This window comes from Bos indicus x Bos taurus, chromosome 8 (assembly GCF_003369695.1).
Source record: "Bos indicus x Bos taurus breed Angus x Brahman F1 hybrid chromosome 8, Bos_hybrid_MaternalHap_v2.0, whole genome shotgun sequence".
In the NCBI taxonomy this organism is placed as follows: domain Eukaryota; kingdom Metazoa; phylum Chordata; class Mammalia; order Artiodactyla; family Bovidae; genus Bos; species Bos indicus x Bos taurus.
The window spans coordinates 53,420,351-53,441,133 of NC_040083.1; the positions used below are offsets into that span (position 1 = coordinate 53,420,351).

Genomic DNA, 20,783 nt, shown 5'->3' on the forward strand with positions numbered 1-20,783 from the left:
ACTAGAGTAGGACACGACTGAGCAACTTCACTTTCACTTTTCACTTTCATGCATTGGAGAAGGAAATGGCAACCCACTCCAGTGTTCTTGCCTGGAGAATCCCAGGGACGGGGAAGCCTGGTGGGCTGCTGTCTATGGGGTCGCACAGAGTCGGACACGACTGAAGCAACTTAGCAGCAGCAGCAGCATGGTATAAATGTGAAGTAAAGGAATAAAGGGTCTGTCTGGAATCTCATAGTGCTTGCTCACACTGTAAGACAGGGAGTGCCATCTGTAGTATTTGTGGTAGTATGTGTGTCAAGTCCTTGCCAACCCAGACACAGGCTACCATAAAACATGTTGCGCCATATTCACAGGATGCTAATGTAGAATGGAAACATAATTCATGCACGAGAACAAGGACATCACCATTCTGGATTATTTGCAAGTGATTGATCCATGAAGGTGACTCTTCTTAACTTCACATGACTTGGTCATGGCCTACCCAGGGGTAGAACCAGTTACACTCAAAATATTTAACAGTGCTAATGGTGTGGCATGAGTGCTGATGAATCAGAACAGATGCTGGTTCATTCTAGTGGCTGGAATGGGGCCAAGGAAGCTAATCACTGTGTGAGGCATTACTTACTAGTTGCCAAGTAGAGGGAGATGTGGAATATTCCAGAGGTGAGGCCCTGATGGCTAGGTTGACAACATCAAGAGGGGGGGCACTCAGACTAATGGTTATTTACCAGTTGGTATAGGAATATTCAATATCAAACACATTGTACCAGTGTGCCTGCTTACCATCTGATTACTAGTGCTGGTTACAGCTCTTTCCCAAGCACAGAACCAAAACCCTGTACCAATAAAGGGAAATACTCCTCCAGCTAAGTCATGATCCTCGGCTTTTGTCACGTGTATCATTATCTAGAGCTATGCATCGTAAAGGCTTCATCCAAATCCCAGGGGAAAAAAATCACCCAGTTCCCAGATGAAACAATGTACTGCCAGCTCTCTGTGTCATAGAAAAGTGCTCTCTGCAAACATCTAAGGTGAACCGGATAAACCTCTCTAGCTTCAATTTTAACCTTAACTCCTACATTCATTTAGACACCAATCTGAAAATGTCTAAAACCAAAACTATTGATTCCACGCCCCCTTCTCCCTGCTGCCCAATCTGTCTTCACCTTACCCTCAGTCATCTCAGTAAATGGCATTGCCATTGGCATGGTGGCTCAAGCCAAAAGACCCAGGAACCTCCATCACTCCAATGTCAATCAAGTCACCATGACAGATCACCTCAACAATTCCATACCACACTGACTGGTCCTCCTGCTTACACTCTTACCAAATACGGTCTATTATCAGTCCTATTACCTGAGTTTTCTTTTATAAAAAACAATCAAATCTCCTCTCTCTGCTAATCACTGCTCTCCCTTGGCCTCCCAGAGCATTTAAAAACTCTTCCTTCCCAATCATAGTTCCTGTCATCTTCTCTGTTGCTCAGTTCAACACCTTCAGCTCTTCCTCAAACTAACTGAGCCCATTTCCTCCTTAGGTTCTCCCCAGCCTAGAATACTGTGTCACTCCCTGGTCTCTGTTCTCTAGGTCTTCATGTAGATTGTCCCATCTCTCAACGCCATCTCCCCTCAAAAGTCATCTCCTCACAGAAGTCTTCTTATCAACACTAGACTCACTGATCCCCCAGGACTCCATTCTCTAACCCCCTAGTCTGCTTCTTCATGGTTCTTGCTTTATCTCAAATCATCGTACACATCTATTTATTGTCACACTAAAGTGTAAGCACCAAGAGGGCAGGGGCTTTGAATCAGGTTCTCTTCTCAGTCCCAGAGACCTGGAACAAGAGATGATCAACAGCAAACTTCCAAAATTTTGTGGGGAAACAATTGAGTTTTATTATTATTATTTTACCTACTAAAGCACAATTACTTTCTGAAAATCCTTCTTTGGTATGTACATGTTATCTTGACATTACATTGCCTTTGTGAATCTTCAGAATTCAACAGTGAAAAAAATTCCCTATCTTAGAAGGTATTCTCCATGCTACTTAAGCAGGGAAGAAATAAGTCACCTCACAGTAAGTCGCTTAAGCAGTACAGGTGTTTCTCATCATAGATTCCTACCATAGATTTCAGAGCAGTGCTTTTAGTGAGTATCCATCACCATGGTCTCACTTTACAGGAGCTTCCAAGGGTTCAGAACTATGCTGTCCAGCATGGCAGTCACCAGCCACACAGGGGTACTGAACACTTAAAATATGGATACTCTGAATTGAGATGTGCTACAAGTGTAAAATATACACCAGGTTTCAAAGATTTAATATGAAGAAAAGAATATATCTTATTGATGCATTTTACTGATTACATGTTAAATGATTATATTTTGGCATATTGGATTTAACAAAATATATTATTAAAATTAATTTCACCTGTTTCTTTTTTAAATGTGACTACTTGAAAACTGTAAATTAGGTGTGTGGCTCACATACGCAATTCACATTCTATTCCATTAGAGACCACTGATGAGATTAGATGACCTGCCCAACGTTGCCACTGCTCTGTAATGGAAGACCCAGAAGCAGGTGCCAGACCTCTGCCTGCACTCCACCTACCTTCCACTGCCTAGTCACGATGCCCTACAGTGATTCGTTACCAGGGGCAGGAGAGAAGAGCCCGTAAGAAAAGTAAGGAATCCCTGAGTCGAACTACCTGCTCAATCAAATCCCAGTTTCACATCTAGTAATAAGTGACTTTGGGAAATTCATTTAATCATTTATTTACCCTCAGTTTCCTCATCAGTAAAATGGAAAAAAAGTATATTGCTTACTTCAATAACTTGTAAGGATCAAACGAACTCATAAAACCCTTAGAATCATTCTGACATATAAGCAGTGTTATATGAGTTTACTCCCATTATTATTATTAAATGTTCATATGCGTGCATGCTAAGTCACTTCTGTCATGTCTGACTCTTTTCATGGCCTCCCTGTCTATGGACTGTCACCCACCAGACTCCTCTACGCATGGGATTCTCCAGGCAAGAAGACTGGAGTGGGTTGTCATTTCCTCCTTCAGGGGAATCTTCCCAACCCAGGGATCAAACCCACATCTCTTAGGTCTCCTGTATTAGCAGGTGGGTTCTTTACCACTAGTGCCACCTGGGAAGCCCTAAATGTTCTTATCCGTCAGTTCAGTTCAGTTGCTCAGTCGTGTCCAACTCTTTGTGACCCCATGGACTGCAGCATGACAGACCTCCCTGTCCATCACCAACTCCCGGAGTTTACTCAAACCCATGTCCATTGAGTCAGTGATGCCATCCAACCATCTCATCTTCTGTCATCCCCTTCTCCTCCTGCCCTCAATCTTTCCCAGCATCAGGGTCTTTTCAAATGAGTCAGTTTTTCACATCAGGTGGCCAAAGTATTGGAGTTTCAGCTTCAACATCAGTCCTTCCAGTGAATATTTAGGACTGATTTCCTTTAGGATGAATTGGTTGGATCTCCCTGCAGTCCAAGGGACTCTCAAGAGTCTTCTCCAACACCACAGTTCAAAAGCATCCATTCTTTGGTGCTCAGCTTTCTTTACAGTCCAACTCTCACATCCATAGATGACTACTGGAAAAACCACAGCTTTGACTAGATGGACCTTTGTTGATAAAGTAATGTCTCTGCTTTTTATGTTCACATACTTGACAGTAAATTAAAGGCTAGAAAGTTTTTGACTAGTGACAAATCGTGAAAGTTCAGAGTCATTTCATTTTTTTTTTTTAAATTTTGGCTATGCTGGGTCCTCGTTGAAGCTCAGGAGTTGCAGCATGGGCTGTCCAGTTTCAACATGAGCTTAGCTGCCACGAGGCATGTGGGATCTTGGTTCCCCAACCAGGGATTCAACCTGCATCCCCTGCGTTGGAAGGTAGATTCTTAACCTATGGACCACCAGGGAAGTCCCAGAGTCATTTTATTTACTTACCATGTATTTATTTTTGTACCCTACACACCCATGACTTATTTATTTTATGTCTAGAAGTTTATACCTTTGGACTCCTTTCACCCATTGTACCTACCCTGCCCCCAGGAATCATTTTTATGTCAATAGCTATTTCTACAAACAGAAGTTCCACTTAGATTACCAATTCGAAACATTTCTGTCCCTGAAAAACCTGTTCTGATATCCTGAGATTATCGCACATGTAAAGTCTCATGTTACTGGAAAATTCAAACACAGAGAACAAAGGAATATGAAGAATTCTTTTTCTGCCACTTTACCCAGAAAAACAGCAACCAGGTACTATTTCCTCAGTTATGCTGGGGCAGGCACTAAACACACACACACACACACACACACACACACACTCAGGGTCAGTTTCTGCCCCGAGTGATCAAGGTAACACTTTCACTGCGGCTGAAGAGTTACCACGGAAACTCAGAGCTGGAAGAATTTTTAGAGACTGATGAATCCAGCCTCTTCCTTTTACCACCAAGGAGCTTCTATGCCTTTCTGACTTGCCCAAGGTCACACTCCAAAACAGAAACCATTCTTGAACCTACATGAAAGATTTCTGGCAATTCATCACAAGCATATAGACAACATCCAGCTTTTTCAAGTAGTTGAAAGTTTAAAAGTATTAAAGGGAAAAGTAATTCATTAAATAGGCAATGTATCAAATGAAGTGGAGAATGTTTAGAATTCTGGAAAACATACAAATCAGAAATAATATTACTGATTACTGCTTTATCAGATAGCATAATATAAAGTATTCTTTGAGTTTTTTGAATCATAAAAACTAAAAAAAAAACAAACACAAAACTTTCTCTTTTGGTCAACATGATTCTCCTTAAAGAGAAGATGACTTTAAACAGAAATTTTAGATGCTCAAAATAAACACTTTGAACATGTAAACATACTTTTGTTGGATAATAAGTTTTCTGGCCATTTCCTGGTTTGTATCAAGATGCAGCTTGATACATACTGCAATGTATGCAGACAGAATTGATTTAATTCTTCTAAGGGCAAATTCAAAATGCCTTATAATTGCAAATTATCTGGTGGTAGTTGTGGTAGTTTGTGTAGTTGTGGTAGTTTGTGTATATGTGTACAAATAAATTGGCTTTATCAAGGCCATGCCTAATTGATAGACACTTCCTTTAGTGTCCAGTATTATCCTGATTAATTTATGTCAAATAAACCAAAGCTGCCTCCTCTTTTCTTCCACCTGTCTATCCTTGAATAGAGACACAAATTAACTTATTAGGCAAGGCAGAAAGACTTCCTCATTACCCTAAATGAAGAGTAATTTGAAAACGGTCAGGGAAAGTTCCAGCAGTTTCCTCATGCATAAGCTACCTGTAGACAGTCTGCAGTTCCACAGTAACAAATCCAAAGGCAGAGAGAAGACATGAAAGGGGTGATTAAGTCAACTTCTAGACATCTCAGAATGCAGAAGCAGCATTTAAACTCAAACACTTGCTTTAAAGGCTTAACAGCTGGTGGACCTTGGATAGGCTTATGGTTTGTGACAAGGGCTTTATATTTAATTCACTCCATTCATCTTGTTCTTTCATACTTAAATAACAATGTTTCTATTGAAAGAGAAGAAACATATAAATATTAGACTGATGTGTTCAAACACAGAATAACAAAAGCAGAATGTAGACAAGCTTTTTGGAAAAATGTATTTATTTTTAATTGGAGGATAACTGCTTTACAATATTGTACTGGTTTCTACCATACCAGACAAGCTTTAAGAAACAACCTCATATGAACGAACCTAGAGCCTGTTAAAAAGTGAAGTCAGAGAGAGAAGAATAATACTGTATACGAACACATACATATGGAATCTAGATAGATGTCACTGATGAACCCATTTGCAGGGCAGCGATGGAGACACAGACATCAACAGACTTACAGACATGGGGGTTGGGTAGGAAGGAGAGACTGGGGCAAATGGAGAAAGTAACATGGAAGCATACACACTACCAAATGTTAAATAGACACCCAAAGGGGATTTGCGGTATGACTCAAGGAACTCAAAGCACAGCTCTGTAAAAGCCGAAAGGGGTGGGATGTGGTGGGAGGTGGAAGGCAGGTTTAAGAGGGAGGAGACATATATATCAGATCAGATCAGTCGCTTAGTCGTGTCCGACTCTTTACGACCCCATGAATCGCAGCACGCCAGGCCTCCCTGTCCATCACCAACTCCCGGAGTTCACTCAGACTCACGTCCATCGAGTCAGTGATGCCATCCAGCCATCTCATCCTCTGTCGTCCCCTTCTCCTCTTGCCCCCAATCCCTCCTATGGTTTTTCCTGTGGTCATGTATGGATGTGAGAGTTGGACTGTGAAGAAGGCTGAGCGCCGAAGAATTGATGCTTTTGAACTGTGGTATTGGAGAAGACTCTTCAGAGTCCCTTGGACTGCAAGGAGATCCAACCAGTCCATTCTGAAGGAGATCAGCCCTGGGATTTCTTTGGAAGGAATGATGTTAAAGCTGAAACCCCAGTACTTTGGCCACCTCATGTGAAGAGTTGACATATATATACCTATGGCTAATTCATGTTGATATATGGCAGAAAACAACACAATATTGTAAAGCAATTACTCTTCAATTAAAAATAAATTTAAAAAGGAACAATCTCATAGCTCATTCTTGAATCTGAGACCAAGATTCAGTGAGAGTAAAAGAATCAGAAATGATGATGTCACCAGACAGCTAGAAGAGTTTATAAATTGTACAATCTCTTCAACACAAATTAGGTAGTGAAGAAACTAGTTGTCCTGCAGGTGGGAATGGATACAAAATGCAGTTAAAATGAACTGGTTAAATGGAGGGTTTTTTTTTTTAATGATAAAAATTGGAAGAAATAAGTGAGGCTTTCAACAAAATTTATGGGCTTGAAAAATTATCCTAACATTCATACTGAGATTGTAAATCTTCTCCTCTTGATTGCATCGAACTTGGAACCCACAAAAGGTGAAGGAATAAGAAATGAATCAAATATATAGTAATAATACTCAAGTTAAATTTAAGAATAGGTATAGTAATCATGAGCAGCACTGAGGTTTTTTTGATCTGTTATTGTTTATTTAATCTGATGTAAAGTAATCTGAGTATTAGAACTGTGATTAATTTATAGGAGTTAACAGTATAAATGATTTGATCTGATTACACTTAGGAACAGGATTTTTTTATTACCTTTAGAGACAGTTTTAACTGTTTAAAAGAACAAGATTAATGTAATATATAGCTTTATTTTTATGAGATCACTGGAGACACTTAAATGCTTAGCTTTTTCTTGCCAGCTTTGTCAGGGGGTTGATATATTTGAGGCTATTCAGCCTTCTTAAATGTGTAAATAGGTTTTTAACTGTCTAAGGGAAATTTCACTGAATTAATAAGTAGAGTTAACTTAGTAGTAAATTAAAAGCTAATCAAAGAACTAAGTCAAAGTCATGGCATACATATTTAAAAAGTGAAATGAATGTTAAAGGTTTAGGACAACTAGGGTTTTACATTTCTCAACTTCAACAAATTCAATATCAAGTAAAACAAGTAGCTTCAAATGTTTATTTGCTTGCAAAAAAGACCCTTTCAAATACCTGAAAAGTCAACTGCGGGATAAAAGAATGTCATATCATCACCAGAATGTTGGGAGAATGAGAGACCCAGATACGGTATTGACCTCCAGCCAGCCAAGACCCCATCATACTGGATATTGGACCCCTCCTCCACAAACAGGGGTTCCCAGGTAGTGCGGTGGGAAAGAACCTTCCTGCAACGCAGGAGACACCAGAAACTCAGGTTTGATCCCCGGGTTGGGAAGATCCCCTGGGGAAGAAATGGTAACCCGCTCCAGTACTCTTGCCAGAAAAATCCCATGGACAGAAGAGCCTGTCAGGCTATAGTCCATGCGGTCTCAAAGAGTCAGACACAACAGCACACACACAGGAGTACGGTTGCCCCAAACATATTACATTCTGTTTTTTTTACCTTAGAATTGCATGTGATTGAGAAAGAACTCCCAGATATTAGGAATTTAAAAGCTGAGTGCAAAACAGATTGCATAATATTTTATTAGCTAGGATACCAGTTTAGCTGAAAAAGGGTGCCATCATTCCTAGCTCAGAGCTAGTATGGCACCTTCACAGTATCAGGAATACAGGCCTCTTCTACCTTGCTGCTTTTTCATCCTCAACGTCCAACTTCCATTTCATGGGAAAAGATGGTTGCTCTAACTGCTACCACCAAATCAACATCCTTCTCTGGAATGGAAAAAAAGCCTCCTTTCTTTTTAAGGTAACAACTCAGAAATCACCTATATGACTACAGTTTCCATCCCATGGGCTGTAAACTTAGTCAAATGACCACACCTAGCAGCAGGTAAACTGGGAAATATAGTCTTTACCTCCATGTCATGTGTCAAGAGATTACCTTATTACAGAAGGAGGAAAGATATTTAAGAGACTGATAGCAGTCTTTGCTATAAATATGCCACTTTCTAAGCTAAAAAAAATTTTTTTAAACACTCAAATATTCACTTTTGTGCATAAGAAAATGTGAAAATTTAGAAAACAAATAAGACACATGCAATACATCACTGATTCCAGAACATCAGCCCACATTCCAATGTCAGTATGTAATAAAATTTTCATTAGTCCAAAAGGGAAAGTTTAATATGAACAAATATGAATTTGTTATAATGTATATTTATCCAATTTAAAGTATCATCTATTAAGAATAAGCGCTTCCCACTATTTGAAGGTAAAATATTCTTTCTTTTAAGCAATAATATTGATGCTAAATGGCAGTACATTTGTTAATTCAGCAAATGTTTCTAGAACATCCAAGCACTATACAAGATCTTCAGGATTCACTGGTTCTAACAGTACCTATGCTCAACAAATATAGAGTCTAGAGGGGGAGACGGAGAGTAAATAAAATATCAGAAATAGAGTTTTAAGCCACAATGACAACTATTTTTAAAATGAAACGTAGACTATACCTATGGCTGATTCCTGTTGACGTATGGCAGAGACCAACACTATTGTGGAGCAGTTACCTTCAATTAAAAAAATAAATTCAGAAAAAAATGTAGAGTGGGCTATGGGAGAATATTCTGGGGGGACTTATTTTGGATCAGGGAGTCAGTGAAGGCTTCCAGGAGGAAGGGATGTTTAAGATGCATTCTGAAATGAGTAGCTAGAAGACTAGGAAGGACACATGTTGGAAGCAGACAATTGCTGTGTGCAGACATATAAAAAGGAAGCATGTGGCCCATGAAAGGTCCTAAAAGGAGGCTCTATGGACAGAAGCTAGTGATCGAAGGGAATAACGGCAGAGAGGTGGCAGGGGCTGGATAGAGGGTCTCACGGTCCATGCACAGGTTTTATATTTGCATCCGAAGGCAAAGAGAAGACACAGAAAGGTTGTGAGCAGGAAAGTTCAGTTCAGTCACTTAGTCGTGTCCGACTCTTTGCGACCCCATGGACTGCAGCACGCCAGGCCTCCCTGTCCATCACCAACTCCCGGAGTCTACCCAAACTCATGTCCATCTAGTCGGTGATGCCATCCAACCATCTCATACTCTGTCGCCCCCTTCTCCTGCCCTCAATCTTTCCTAGCATCAGGGTCTTTTCAGATGAGTCAGCTCTTCACATCAGGTGGCCAAAGTATTGGGAGTTTCAGCTTCAAGATCAGTCCTTCCAATGAACACCCAGGACTGATCTCCTTTAGGATGGACTGGTTGGATCTCCTTGCAGTCCAAGGGACTCTCAAGAGTGTTCTCCAACACCACAGTTCAAAAAGCATCGATTCTTCCAATTCACGTTTAAAAAGTCACTCTGGTTGCAATGTGGAGAGTGAACTCAGGGCCAAAGAGCAGTAGAGGATGAAGTAATCCAGACAAGAGTTGGGGCAAATAGGATGGTAAAAAGTGCACACAGAGAGATTTGGTCTCTTGAAGTAGATTTTGGTGACATGTTGGCTCTAGGAAACAGAAACAGGACTGTGACTAAGAACCAGAACTCTGGAGTCAGACTGTCTGGCTTCAAACCCTGGCTCTAAGCTAGCTGGTGAACCTGGTTTTGGAGCCTCAGTTTCCTCATCTGTATAATGGGGTGGACAATAGTTAACTGTACCTACATGCACAGCAAGAAATAAATGAGACTGTTCAAGTGCCTAGAATGGTGACTGGATGTATAAATGTTTTATTATCATTATTTTATTTCTGGTGTTATGTGTAGTAGAAGATCAGGAGACACAGAACTGAAGTATAGACATGGTTAGGAGGGACAAATTGTGAGAGTAGAATTGACATATATACACTACCATGTATAAAACAGACAGTTACTGAGAACCTGCTGTACAGCACAGAAAGCTCAGCTTGGTGCTCTGTGACTACTTAGACGGGTAGGGTGGGGTTGGAAGGGAGGTTCAAGAGGGAGGGGATATATGTATACATATAGGTAATTCACTCCATTGTACAGCAGAAACCAACAACATTGTAAAGCAATTATACTCCACTAACACAAGGGAAAAAAAGGAAAGACCAACAAAGACTCCCTGGACTCTGGTTTGAGCACTGGGTGATCAGGGGTACCATCTGTCAGTAGAAATGCCATCAATCAGGGAGAGGAAAAGAGAAGACCCTTCAATCTGGTTCAGTGTGTTCTATTTTGGATATGTTAAGAAAGGAGTTGGGAAATACGTCTAATATCACCTTTTAAGTTGCTTTTTAAGATGAATACACTAGAATATTTTTAACATTCTCACTGGGTAAATTGTTGAAATGTTTAAATAACATTTTCACTTGATAAATTCTTTAAATACTCCAGTTCGATTCCTGGGTTGGGTAGAACTCCTGGAGAAGGGAATGGCTACCCACTCCAGTATTCTGGCCTGAAGAATTCCAGGGACTGTATAGTCCAAGGAGTTGCAAAGAGTCAGACACAACTGAGTGACTTTCACCCTTCAAGCCAGTCTTCCTTCCATGAATGTTTCTGTGACACCCCAAACAACAGAGACCTCCAGCGCCTGTAAGGCATTCACACTACTCATCTGGTATTTCATGGAAGCCACTACAGAGAGAGAGACATATATTTATTCAACCTCTGTTTTAGCTAGGCTCTGTGCTCAGCTTTGCGGGTTCAGTGGTGAACAAAGCCATCATGGATTTCAAGGTCTCATGTAAAGCCCTTCCTGGACTCCACCAACCACCTGGACGTGGCCCATCCACACTGGAGCAAACAGGAGCATACATTAGTGCTCCCACATGTGGTTGCTCTTATTTGTTTCTTGCTCTTTATATTCATAACAGTCCCACTAACCCAGGAAGCAACCCTTTTCAGAGTTTCACAGAATAAGATTACTTGAACTCAGTGGGCTGATGGAAATAAAACAGAGGCATATTTTCCAATCTAATTTCAGCACTTAAACTAGTTTTATGAAATTGAATTATTTGTCAATAATTGGAACAGTTTTGCGTTATTTTAAATTTGTACTATTAGAGGGAAAAAGAAATGAAACAGCCTTATATTCCTGATTCTGAGATTTACTGCCACACAAATTAACATTTTTAAGGTCAAGAGGCCTTTGCATTGATGTGTACAATACAGTAAATGAAAATCTGCTTTCAAATCAATGACACATCTTAGAACAGATGTTTCCTTAGAAATGAAGTTCACAACATGAAGACTCAGGAGTGACTAGAACTGGCTGGCAACTAAGAAACTGGCCTCCTCACTGTGGCTCACTGTCAAATAGCTACTGATCACCAAACCCTATGAAATCTGCTGAGCCTAGTCACTCCTCTGGTCTTTTTCTATCCCATCCTTAAAAGTCTGCACTCTTGTTTCTCAAACTCTGTGGTAAGGGACCAGTTTTTAAATTTTTCCCATTCAGTTGCAGACTATTACATCAATGAAATACAATAAAAATACCCCCGATGCTACATCAATGTTAAATTGCTATAAAAGTTTCTAGATGCTTATTCTTGATTTCTGTATTTGTCTTACACGCATAGTGGCCCAGGACCCATGACTGCTTTTTGAGTGGCACTGACTTAGATAACCAGGATTTAGACTACGAGGAACATTAGATGATGATTCCATAAATGATTTATCTTCATTTGTCTGATTTTGTTTAGGAATACAATTAGCTTATATTTCCCAGTTACATAGTAGCTGAGCAACAGAAAAACATTCTGGAGATGAGTTACATAAAATGTCAAAATGAAGGTGTCATTCATGGCAGGGTCGAGAAAGCAGTGGCATAGTTCCTCTTTGGGTCTTGGACAACTAACTTACCATACAAAAGATACCTTTCAGACAAAACAATAGAAGATAAACGTTCTCTTTTTCTCTCATTTACGACCAAGTACAAAATACCAGAATGTATCAGTTACTTGGGGGGGGGGGGAACCCAAAAAACTTGACAACCAGGAATATACAGCTAATGTTCCATTTTCCTTTATCCATATCAGTCATGTCCTGCTCTTTGTGACACCGTGGACTGTAGCCTACCAGGCTCCTCTGTCCCTGGGATTTTCCAGGCAAGGGTACTGGAGTGGGTTGCCATTCCCTTCTCCATGGTATCTTCCCAGCCAAGGGATTGAACCCAGGTCTCCCGCATTCCAGGCACTTTACCATCTGAACCACCAGGGAAGCCCCCAGTGTTCCAAAGAGGTTGAATTTTCAAAGAGCAGACTGATATTTGGTGGCTTGTACTAAAAGAGGCTTTCCCTGCACCACTTAGTCCATAATAGAAAGATAATTACTTAATGATAATAGGCCATAAAACCATTACAATGTATAGGAACACAACTTTAGGAGTTCTACATCAAAGTTCAAGGGCTCACGCAAATGCACACACTGTTGCTTTTGCAAGGACTCTTGCCAAGGTAAGATGTAGGTACATGCGTGCCTGCTTTCCTTTTTGCCCAGCAACCTGACACCTGGGGACAAAGCCTGAACAGTTCCTACAGATTACCCAGTTCACATTCTGAAGACCCTTCATCAAGTTGGTGAGAGAGACTACTTTAACATCAAAAAATAGAGCATCCCCTAGGCAGGTTGATCCCAGGGGCCTCCCAGATATCCACTGAAAGAGAAGGTACCTGCTTTAGAGCCCAGGGTGGCAATCAGAGGCTGGTCCATCCTGAGGTCCAGGCCAAGGTTATAAGACACGTTCTCCAACTTATGTGTATCAGGATCACCAGGAGATCCTATTAACATACAGCTTGCTGGCCCTACTCTAGAATTTGATTCAGAAGGCCAGCTGAGGACTGAGAGTTTACATTTCCAACAAGTTCCCAGAGGTGCTGATATTGCTGGTCCTGGGAGCACACTTTGAAAACCACTGGTATAAACCATCTGATGTCAGAATTGGAAAGACCTCAGAGTCCCTTGAACAGCAAGGAGATCAAACCAGGCAATTCTAAAGCAAATCTACCATGAATATTCATTGGTAGGACTGATGCTGAAGCTAAAGTACTTTGGAGACCTGATGCAAACAGTCGACTCATTAGAAATTTCTAATGAGCTGGGAAAGATTGAAGGCAGGAGGAGAAGAGATGACAGAGGATGAGACGGTTGGATGGCATCACTGACTCAATGGACACGAGTTTGAGCAAACTCCGAGAGATGGTGAAGGACAGGGAAGCCTGGTGTACTGCAGTCCACGGGGTCACAAAGAGTCGGACATGACTGAGCGACTGAACAACAATAATAGAGGTCACCTGATCCAAAACTTTCATTTTACAGGTGAGGATCCTGGGGTTCAAAAGGGAATGTCTTGCTCATGGTCATATGTTTACTACTCAGGGGCTACCTCCATCAAAACAACAACAAAACAACAACCCCTCAAGTTCCCAGAGCCTTAAGATGCTGCTCACTTCATGATGCTGCGTTATGACTACATGGCAGGTCCATGTTCTCTGAGAAGGGACATCAGTGGAGATTTCATGTCAGACTGTCCTATCTGCATGCCCTTCTGGAAAAAGCACTCTGCCTCTATCAGTGACCTTGTAACTGAGCCCAGTTACACAGTTGTAACTGAGCTCAGACAGAGGGTTGGCAGCACAATGGGGACTATTCATTGCCTAGATTTTATTGTTTCTTATTTTTATTATTTTGTACTTTTTTACTTCACTGCACAGCATGTGGAAGCTTCGTTCCCTGACAAAGGATTGAACCTGAAACCCCTGCATTAGAAGCATGGTCTTAACCACTAGACCACCTAGATTTTAAACTCACAAAGGCTGGCTCCAGAGAGCATGTTCTCACCACTACCCCATCCTACCTCTCCCCAAGCTCCCTGTGCATATGTGTGCATGCTAAGTCGCTTCTTCAGTCGTGTGTGACCCTGTGTAGCCCACCTGGCTCCTCTGTCCATGGGATTCTTCAGGAAAAAATACTGGAGATGGTTTCCATGCTCTTCTCCAGGAGATCTTCCCGACCCAGGGATCGAATCCGTGGGCAAAATCAGATGGCCTGAGGTTTTGCAAAGTGACAGAAAGCTGCAAGAGATGATCACAGATGATCTGCTGCACTCACGTGGAGGCAGGCATCCAGCGCAGCATCAGTGACTCTCAGCTCTCTGGGTGGCAAGTTTCCCGCTGTGCTCTTGCAGCCTGGTCTGATTCCAGTGTCAAGACTCCCTTGGATCCTGCCCTTTCACTTAGCCTGCTCTTCAATTCCCATCAATTTTACGAGCTTCCTGTTTCCCCTCCAATACATTATTCTTAAGTGAAATTATTCTTCTGCAACCAGGAACCCTGGCCAACATGATAAGTCATTAATTTACCCATTAGCAGAGAGCCAACTGTGGTAATGAACGTTGGGGTTCCACACAGAGTCCTTCAGAGCACTAGTCCTCCTCTAGCACCCTGGGATTTCCGCTGGTGCGCTTCTAATTCCTTAAACTGTCTGCAGCGGCGGCGGCTGCTGGCCTTACAGGACACCCAGCTTCAGGCCATGTGCATTCAGATGAAGCTATGTCTGTGCTACGGATCTCCCAGACTAAACTGAATGATTCGGGTTCACACCCTCACTCACATGGGGCCGCAGGCTCAACGACAGGGACAAGAAAGGCCCAGAGGGTTCTAGAGCGTGGAAGGGAACCGAGCCAAGTCACGTTAGTGATTGTGCCCTGGGAATCTGCTGTCCTGGTTTTTACTATTTGATTCTTTTCATTTCATTAGACGCCCTGGTAAGAACCCTTCCGATAAAGTCCTCTTTTTGTGTGAATTTCAATCTGTCTCTAGTAACACAACAGCTTTGCTACACTGACTTGCTGTACACTCCTGTCTTCTCAGTCCAGCCACCTCGTTCCCTGCCACCCCACACAAGGGAGTTCTTACAAGGAAACTTTTCTCTTGTGATTCAGGTATCATAGAAAAGGAGAAAACAAAAGGCGATACAGACTAGAAGCCATTAAAAATGAAAAAAAATACCCTTTGAGGACGAAGACTTTTTTACATTGTTTTTCATCTAACTTTACTGTTAGATTTTTCCCTTTTATATCTACTCATAGCATTACAACCTTAAAACTTTCATCTTCTAACTCAGAGCTTTAAAAATGTGGTTTTTCAGATACTTACATACTGGCGACTAATTTGAATTAGGGGAGTTGATATCTTTGTTTCAAGTGTTTAATTATCTTCAGAAAAAAAAAATGTACAGTTTTCCACTGAAAATGATCAAGGCCCAGCAGTGAAATGACTGATTTCCGGACTCAGAAGAGGGGTACAAGATGAACCTGGAGCATGTAGTTATGCCAGAAAGTAAGGAAATGCTCCAAAAACTGATGGAGGTGTGATACGGGAACTAGTGTGCAAATTGGGTACAATTTGAGTACCAAAATGATTCAGTAATGAAATAAAAACCACCGGTAAAACTCTCACACACAAACACACACACACAATCCTAGCTATATGTAAGTTAACATGGATAATAAATAAACCAAAAAAGGGACAGAGGAAGGCTCTTACAGCAGAATGTCTGGTGCCAACCGGTCAGTGGAGAGAAGCTGGAGCTGGAAAATAATTTTCTAGCCGTTAAGCCTAAATAGACTTGCAGCCCAGGAACATGACAAATAGTTCTGAAATGGAATTTTGTTATAACCAATGCAGCAAAACTTTAGGGGACTCAGATTTTTCAACTCATTAGTGTAAGAAGAGTAAGAGATTTAAAAGTCAGCTTAAGGCTCAGAAAATAATAAGGGGAACTCCAAGCAAAACATTTTTGTTAAAGTACAACCAGGACAACTTATACAAACTGCTAGCAACCTACAACTGGTCAACTAAAATGGAAATAACACCCCACCGGTGGCTAAAAATGCTACAAAATGGGGTGATGCTAGTTGACACTTACTAGCTGACAGAGCCAAGTTAGTGTGCAGTTAAGAAAGGGTAGAACCAGAGTTTGAACTCAGGTAGTCAGACCTAAGAACCTACATTTTTAATCCCTATACCAGCATAATTTCCAATTCCTCAGTACACATTCCAGTTCCAACATGAGGTCTGCATCCAAAATCAAGACATCAGAGTTGCTAGAGACATTCAAACTGATTAACAAGCAGCACTTTCCAAGCCTCATTTGATACCAAAAATCAATAAAATTCACATTTCTCCCCATTTCATTGCTATTGTCCAGACACTTTCTTCCTATACTGAGTGATGTTCATCAAGGTTCTTATCAGAACTCTTTTGTCCCACGTTTATCTGAGGAACTGATGAGGAATTTCTTTCTACTAATTTTAGCCATCTCCTTTATTTCTCCCTTATCTCCTTCCACAAGAAAGTACCACGCTGACACCTTGCAAATAGCAGCCCCAAATGGACAGCAAGTTTTATCTTTCCCTGTGCACACCGACCCATGCTTTTATTAAGCACAAACAGGATATGGCCCCACTGAATGTACTTTGGAAATGTCCTTAAATCACTTTGTTGCAACAGCATGCTTCCTTGTCAAGAGCTGGTGGCCTTTTGGCTCATTCCACCCTCCACACGGGATCCTCAACTTCTATTTGCAAAACAGTTTTCACCTGAGATACTCAGGCAGTGGCTCATCTAATGCACCCATTATAGCAGTTCAGATGATTTTTATTTTCACTCAAACTGCATGACTTTAGACAAAAAAGGATTCTCTGATTTCTGTGTTTTTGGCATCATGGCCTCCTCCTCTTCTGTCTTAAGAAATGCAAGTATCCCTTGCTCCCTTACAGAGCAAACTAAACAAGAGGTTTCAAAGTCCATTCTTAGGGTTTTGGATAGTTTCATGTGGTATAGCAACTTTCTAACAAGTTCTGGGTGATTAGCACTGAGATGGCCTGCTAGTCACAGCTGAGGATGATTAAAAAGGGGTTCCTGGGAGGTCAGGCAGTGCTGAAAGGGGCAATAAGAGGGCTGGGGCAATAAGAGGGTTAGGGCAAAGGCCTGGCAGGTACAAAAACAGATTCTAGTCACCTGGATTAAGTATGACTTCCAGGGAAAACATCCCTACAAACATCCCTACCCTAGTTTGATTGTAAGTAAATGCAAGCATTTTAGCCCTAAACAGTCTTATCATCAATACATGTAATATGGTCAGCTTCCTGCTTAATTTTCATTTGTCAAGCTCCTGGTATATTCAGGCACTGAATTTTACACACTGACACAGATCATAAAGTATTTCACAAGGAAAGAGGAGTCAGTCTGTCCTTAAAAAGAAAAAGTATGCAGTTAAAGGGCTTCCCAGGTGGCTCAGTGATAAAGAATCTGCCTGCAATGCAGGAGACACAAGTTCAATCCCTTGGTTGGAAAGATACCCTGGAGAAGGAAATGGCAACCCATTCCAGTATTCTTACCTGGGAAATTCCATGGACAGAGGAGTCTGGTGGGCTACAGTCCAAGGGGTGGGAAAGACTGGGGCTAAACAATAACAACAATGCAGCTAAAGCCAGGCCTGCCCCTAATCTTCCTGGAGCCTCAGACAGGAGGACACTAGGGGCTCACATAATTACTTTGTGGGCTATCCACCAACAGACGGTCACAAAATCCTCCTTCTTTGGCAAATGTAGCTTTATAACAACCTGGAAGGCCAAGTACGATTCGAATTCTCAGACCCCTCAGAGTTCTGGGTCAGGCAGGAAACAGGCCAGTGAACAGAATCCTTTCCCTTCCCCACCTAGGCTCCATCTCCTCCCAGAGTGGCCTCAGGCCCACCTGCAGACCTGAGCCCACACTTCCAGCACAGCTGCCTGGTTAGGCACTCTTCAGGGGTGGGGCCTGCCCCACCCCAACGTGCACAGAGCAGGCTTGGGCCTTTGGGTCCAGTGAGGGTCTGGGGTGTGGTGGGCAATGTGGACTCTGGGTGGGCAGCACCATCCACCTGCAGACAGACTCCTCCAGTGGGGAGGGGCACAGCCTGAGGAAGACCAGACACCCCGCCCCCACCCCTGAAACCCAAAGAATAATTACACAGGGGTTCCCTTGTCCAGGTCTGAAGGCAATACTGAAGAAAAACTTTCTCTATTTTTTTCTAACTAGATGCACTTTTCTTTCCTTGAAAAGATTAAAGATTCTGATATAAGCAAGGGTTCCTGTCCAGAACAGTTGAAAGAAAAAAGTTGAAATATTTGCAGCTATCTAGAAAGATCTGACAGCTACTACTCTGATATGAAAGAAGGAAAAGGTAAATATTCCTTAACAACAAACAGGGTTCTAGAAAGTCACAAGAGAAGGGATCCTGCCCTAAGGGGTACCCTGGGCAAACTTTTAACATTCTCTTTCTGTTTTTGAAAGTGAGCGTCCTACCTAGACCTGTGCGGTCGCCCAAAGAGCCCGATGAAGAACTAGCCAGAGCGGCTGGGGAACCGGAGTCCCAACCCAAGGAACGAACACAAGGTGAGCTGAGCTGAGCAAGGGAGGTTTGGGCCTTTACGCAAACAGGCCTCCCCAAATGGAGCTCGGGGAGGCAGGCGGAGGCCGTCACAGCGGGGAGAGAGGTTAAGGCTTGGGCTGCACCCCCACGACAGACCCGGTATCTGCTTTGCCTTTTCTCAGTCTGGGCAAGTTCGCCAATTTCGCGTCCTGTTTTTAATTCTCTAAAATGGGGATATCACTTGTCCGCATCACTGGGCGGCAATGCGCATAAGAACAGAGCGCAGTTCCACACTTCGTTAGCGCTCAATCAACCTACTTACTTAGACTCGAGAGCGCAGGGGCCAGGGTGAACCCAAAATGTAGATTAAACAGCTCCCCACCACCAACCCGCAACATCCAAAATACGTCCTGCAGAGGTGGTGCGCGCTGGGGACGGAGGGGTGAGGTGAATGAGGCTTTAGGGAGAGAAGCAAACAACGGAGAAAACAGAGGTCAAATGTTACCTCTCAGCTCTGTTTGGGGTCAGGAAGGGGTTGCCTTCCAGTGTCACCCAGCTGGAGGTGCAAAGGACTGCTGCCTAAGGGCCCAACTTGCTGTCATCCGCGAGCCCCTGGGAGGAGGAGGAAGCCGCGCAGCAGCATACCGCTCGGTTCCAGGTCCTCCAGCCAGGGATCCGGGCGAGGGAAGCGGCCGGGAGCGAAACTCCCGGAGCTCAGGGGTGGGAGAGGCTCACTCACCCAGCAGCAGCAACTTGAGCTCGCGGCGCGCGTCCTTCTTGTCCCGGCGAAGCTGCCGCTCGATCTCGGCGCTGATGCGCTGCGACTCCTTCTCCTCGGCTGACAGGCAGCAGCAGCCGGCCATGGTACGCACAGCCCCCGACAGGCCACGAAGTCTCGAGCGCCCGGACGCTCCGCCGGCCGACCCGCGACGGCACCGCAGTTCGGAGGGAAAAGACCGGGGCCGACTCGAGTTTCGGAGTAAGAGGCCGGGACCGCCCGGGTTCAATCCCCCCTGGAAGGGCGAATCCGGAGCTCTGGGAACGCTCAAGTGCACCGCAGATCCCAACTCACCCAGCCCCACGCCGGGGTAGGTGGAAGGGGAGCCGAGGGAGAGTGTTGCCGGCCCCCGAAAACCAGCACGCCCCTTGGCACAGGAGCTCGACAGTCTGGGAGCGCAGATTGCTCGCCAAAAGTTGGGGCGTCGGGGAGCGGGATCTCCTGGACTCGGGGATGTCCCAGGCAGGCGGCAGGCAAGGAGTGGGTTGGAGGCAGAGGTCCTAGCTGGCCCTCTCTTGCAAAGTTCTGAAAACCTCAGCAGTGACCGCAGCCTAAGACAGACTGGAAAATTTCCCGGAGGCTCTTGTGGCTCGAAGTGGCCGAAGGAGGCGGAGCCTCTCGAACCCGCAGCTCTGGCGTCGGCTCGAGCTGGCCTTCGCTGCCAGCCAAGTCGATGGCGCCCGGGGGCAAGAGGGGGGAGTAGGGAGCTGGGAAGCGGAGCCCAGGCGTCTCGAGTCTCGGGGAGCAGCCCCCACACCCCTTGGCCGTGGTGTCCCGGCGCGGGGAAGGTCGAGGCTGCGGTAACCAGCGTGCCCTGATCTCCAGAACCCGCTCCCTGTCCGGATCCAGGTCCCGACAGGTGAGTGAGGTTTGCCAACTCCCAGCCTCAACTCCTCACAGCTGCAAGAGGAGCCGAACGCGCCAGGGGCGAGGTTGAGTTCCGCCCAGTTGAAACTGAGGCTCTCACAACCAGCCTCAGCACCACGCACCCCGCGGTTTCCTAGACGGGATCCCTAGGCTTCCCGGACGCCCCAGTCCAGCGCGGGCTCGGGCAAAAGCCTGTGTGAGCCTCGGCTGGGCCTGAGCCGGCTGGCGCTGCTCTCGGAGAAGCCGCTGCCCCCGGGTTCTGTTCTATAGGAAAAGTGCGA

The 20,783-nt window shown here is 43.7% G+C and overlaps 1 protein-coding gene across 1 annotated transcript in view; it reads right to left on the bottom strand.

The window, feature by feature from the left end:
• The window catches only part of GNA14 (G protein subunit alpha 14), a 199,282-nt gene extending 178,993 nt beyond the window's left edge, over positions 1-20,289 (bottom strand). The window contains exon 1 of the mRNA XM_027549520.1: positions 19,597-20,289. Within this exon, the coding sequence (XP_027405321.1) occupies positions 19,597-19,720 (124 nt within the window). The 5' untranslated portion in view covers positions 19,721-20,289. The remainder of the gene's footprint in view (positions 1-19,596) is intronic.
• Positions 20,290-20,783: the final 494 nt, after the last annotated feature.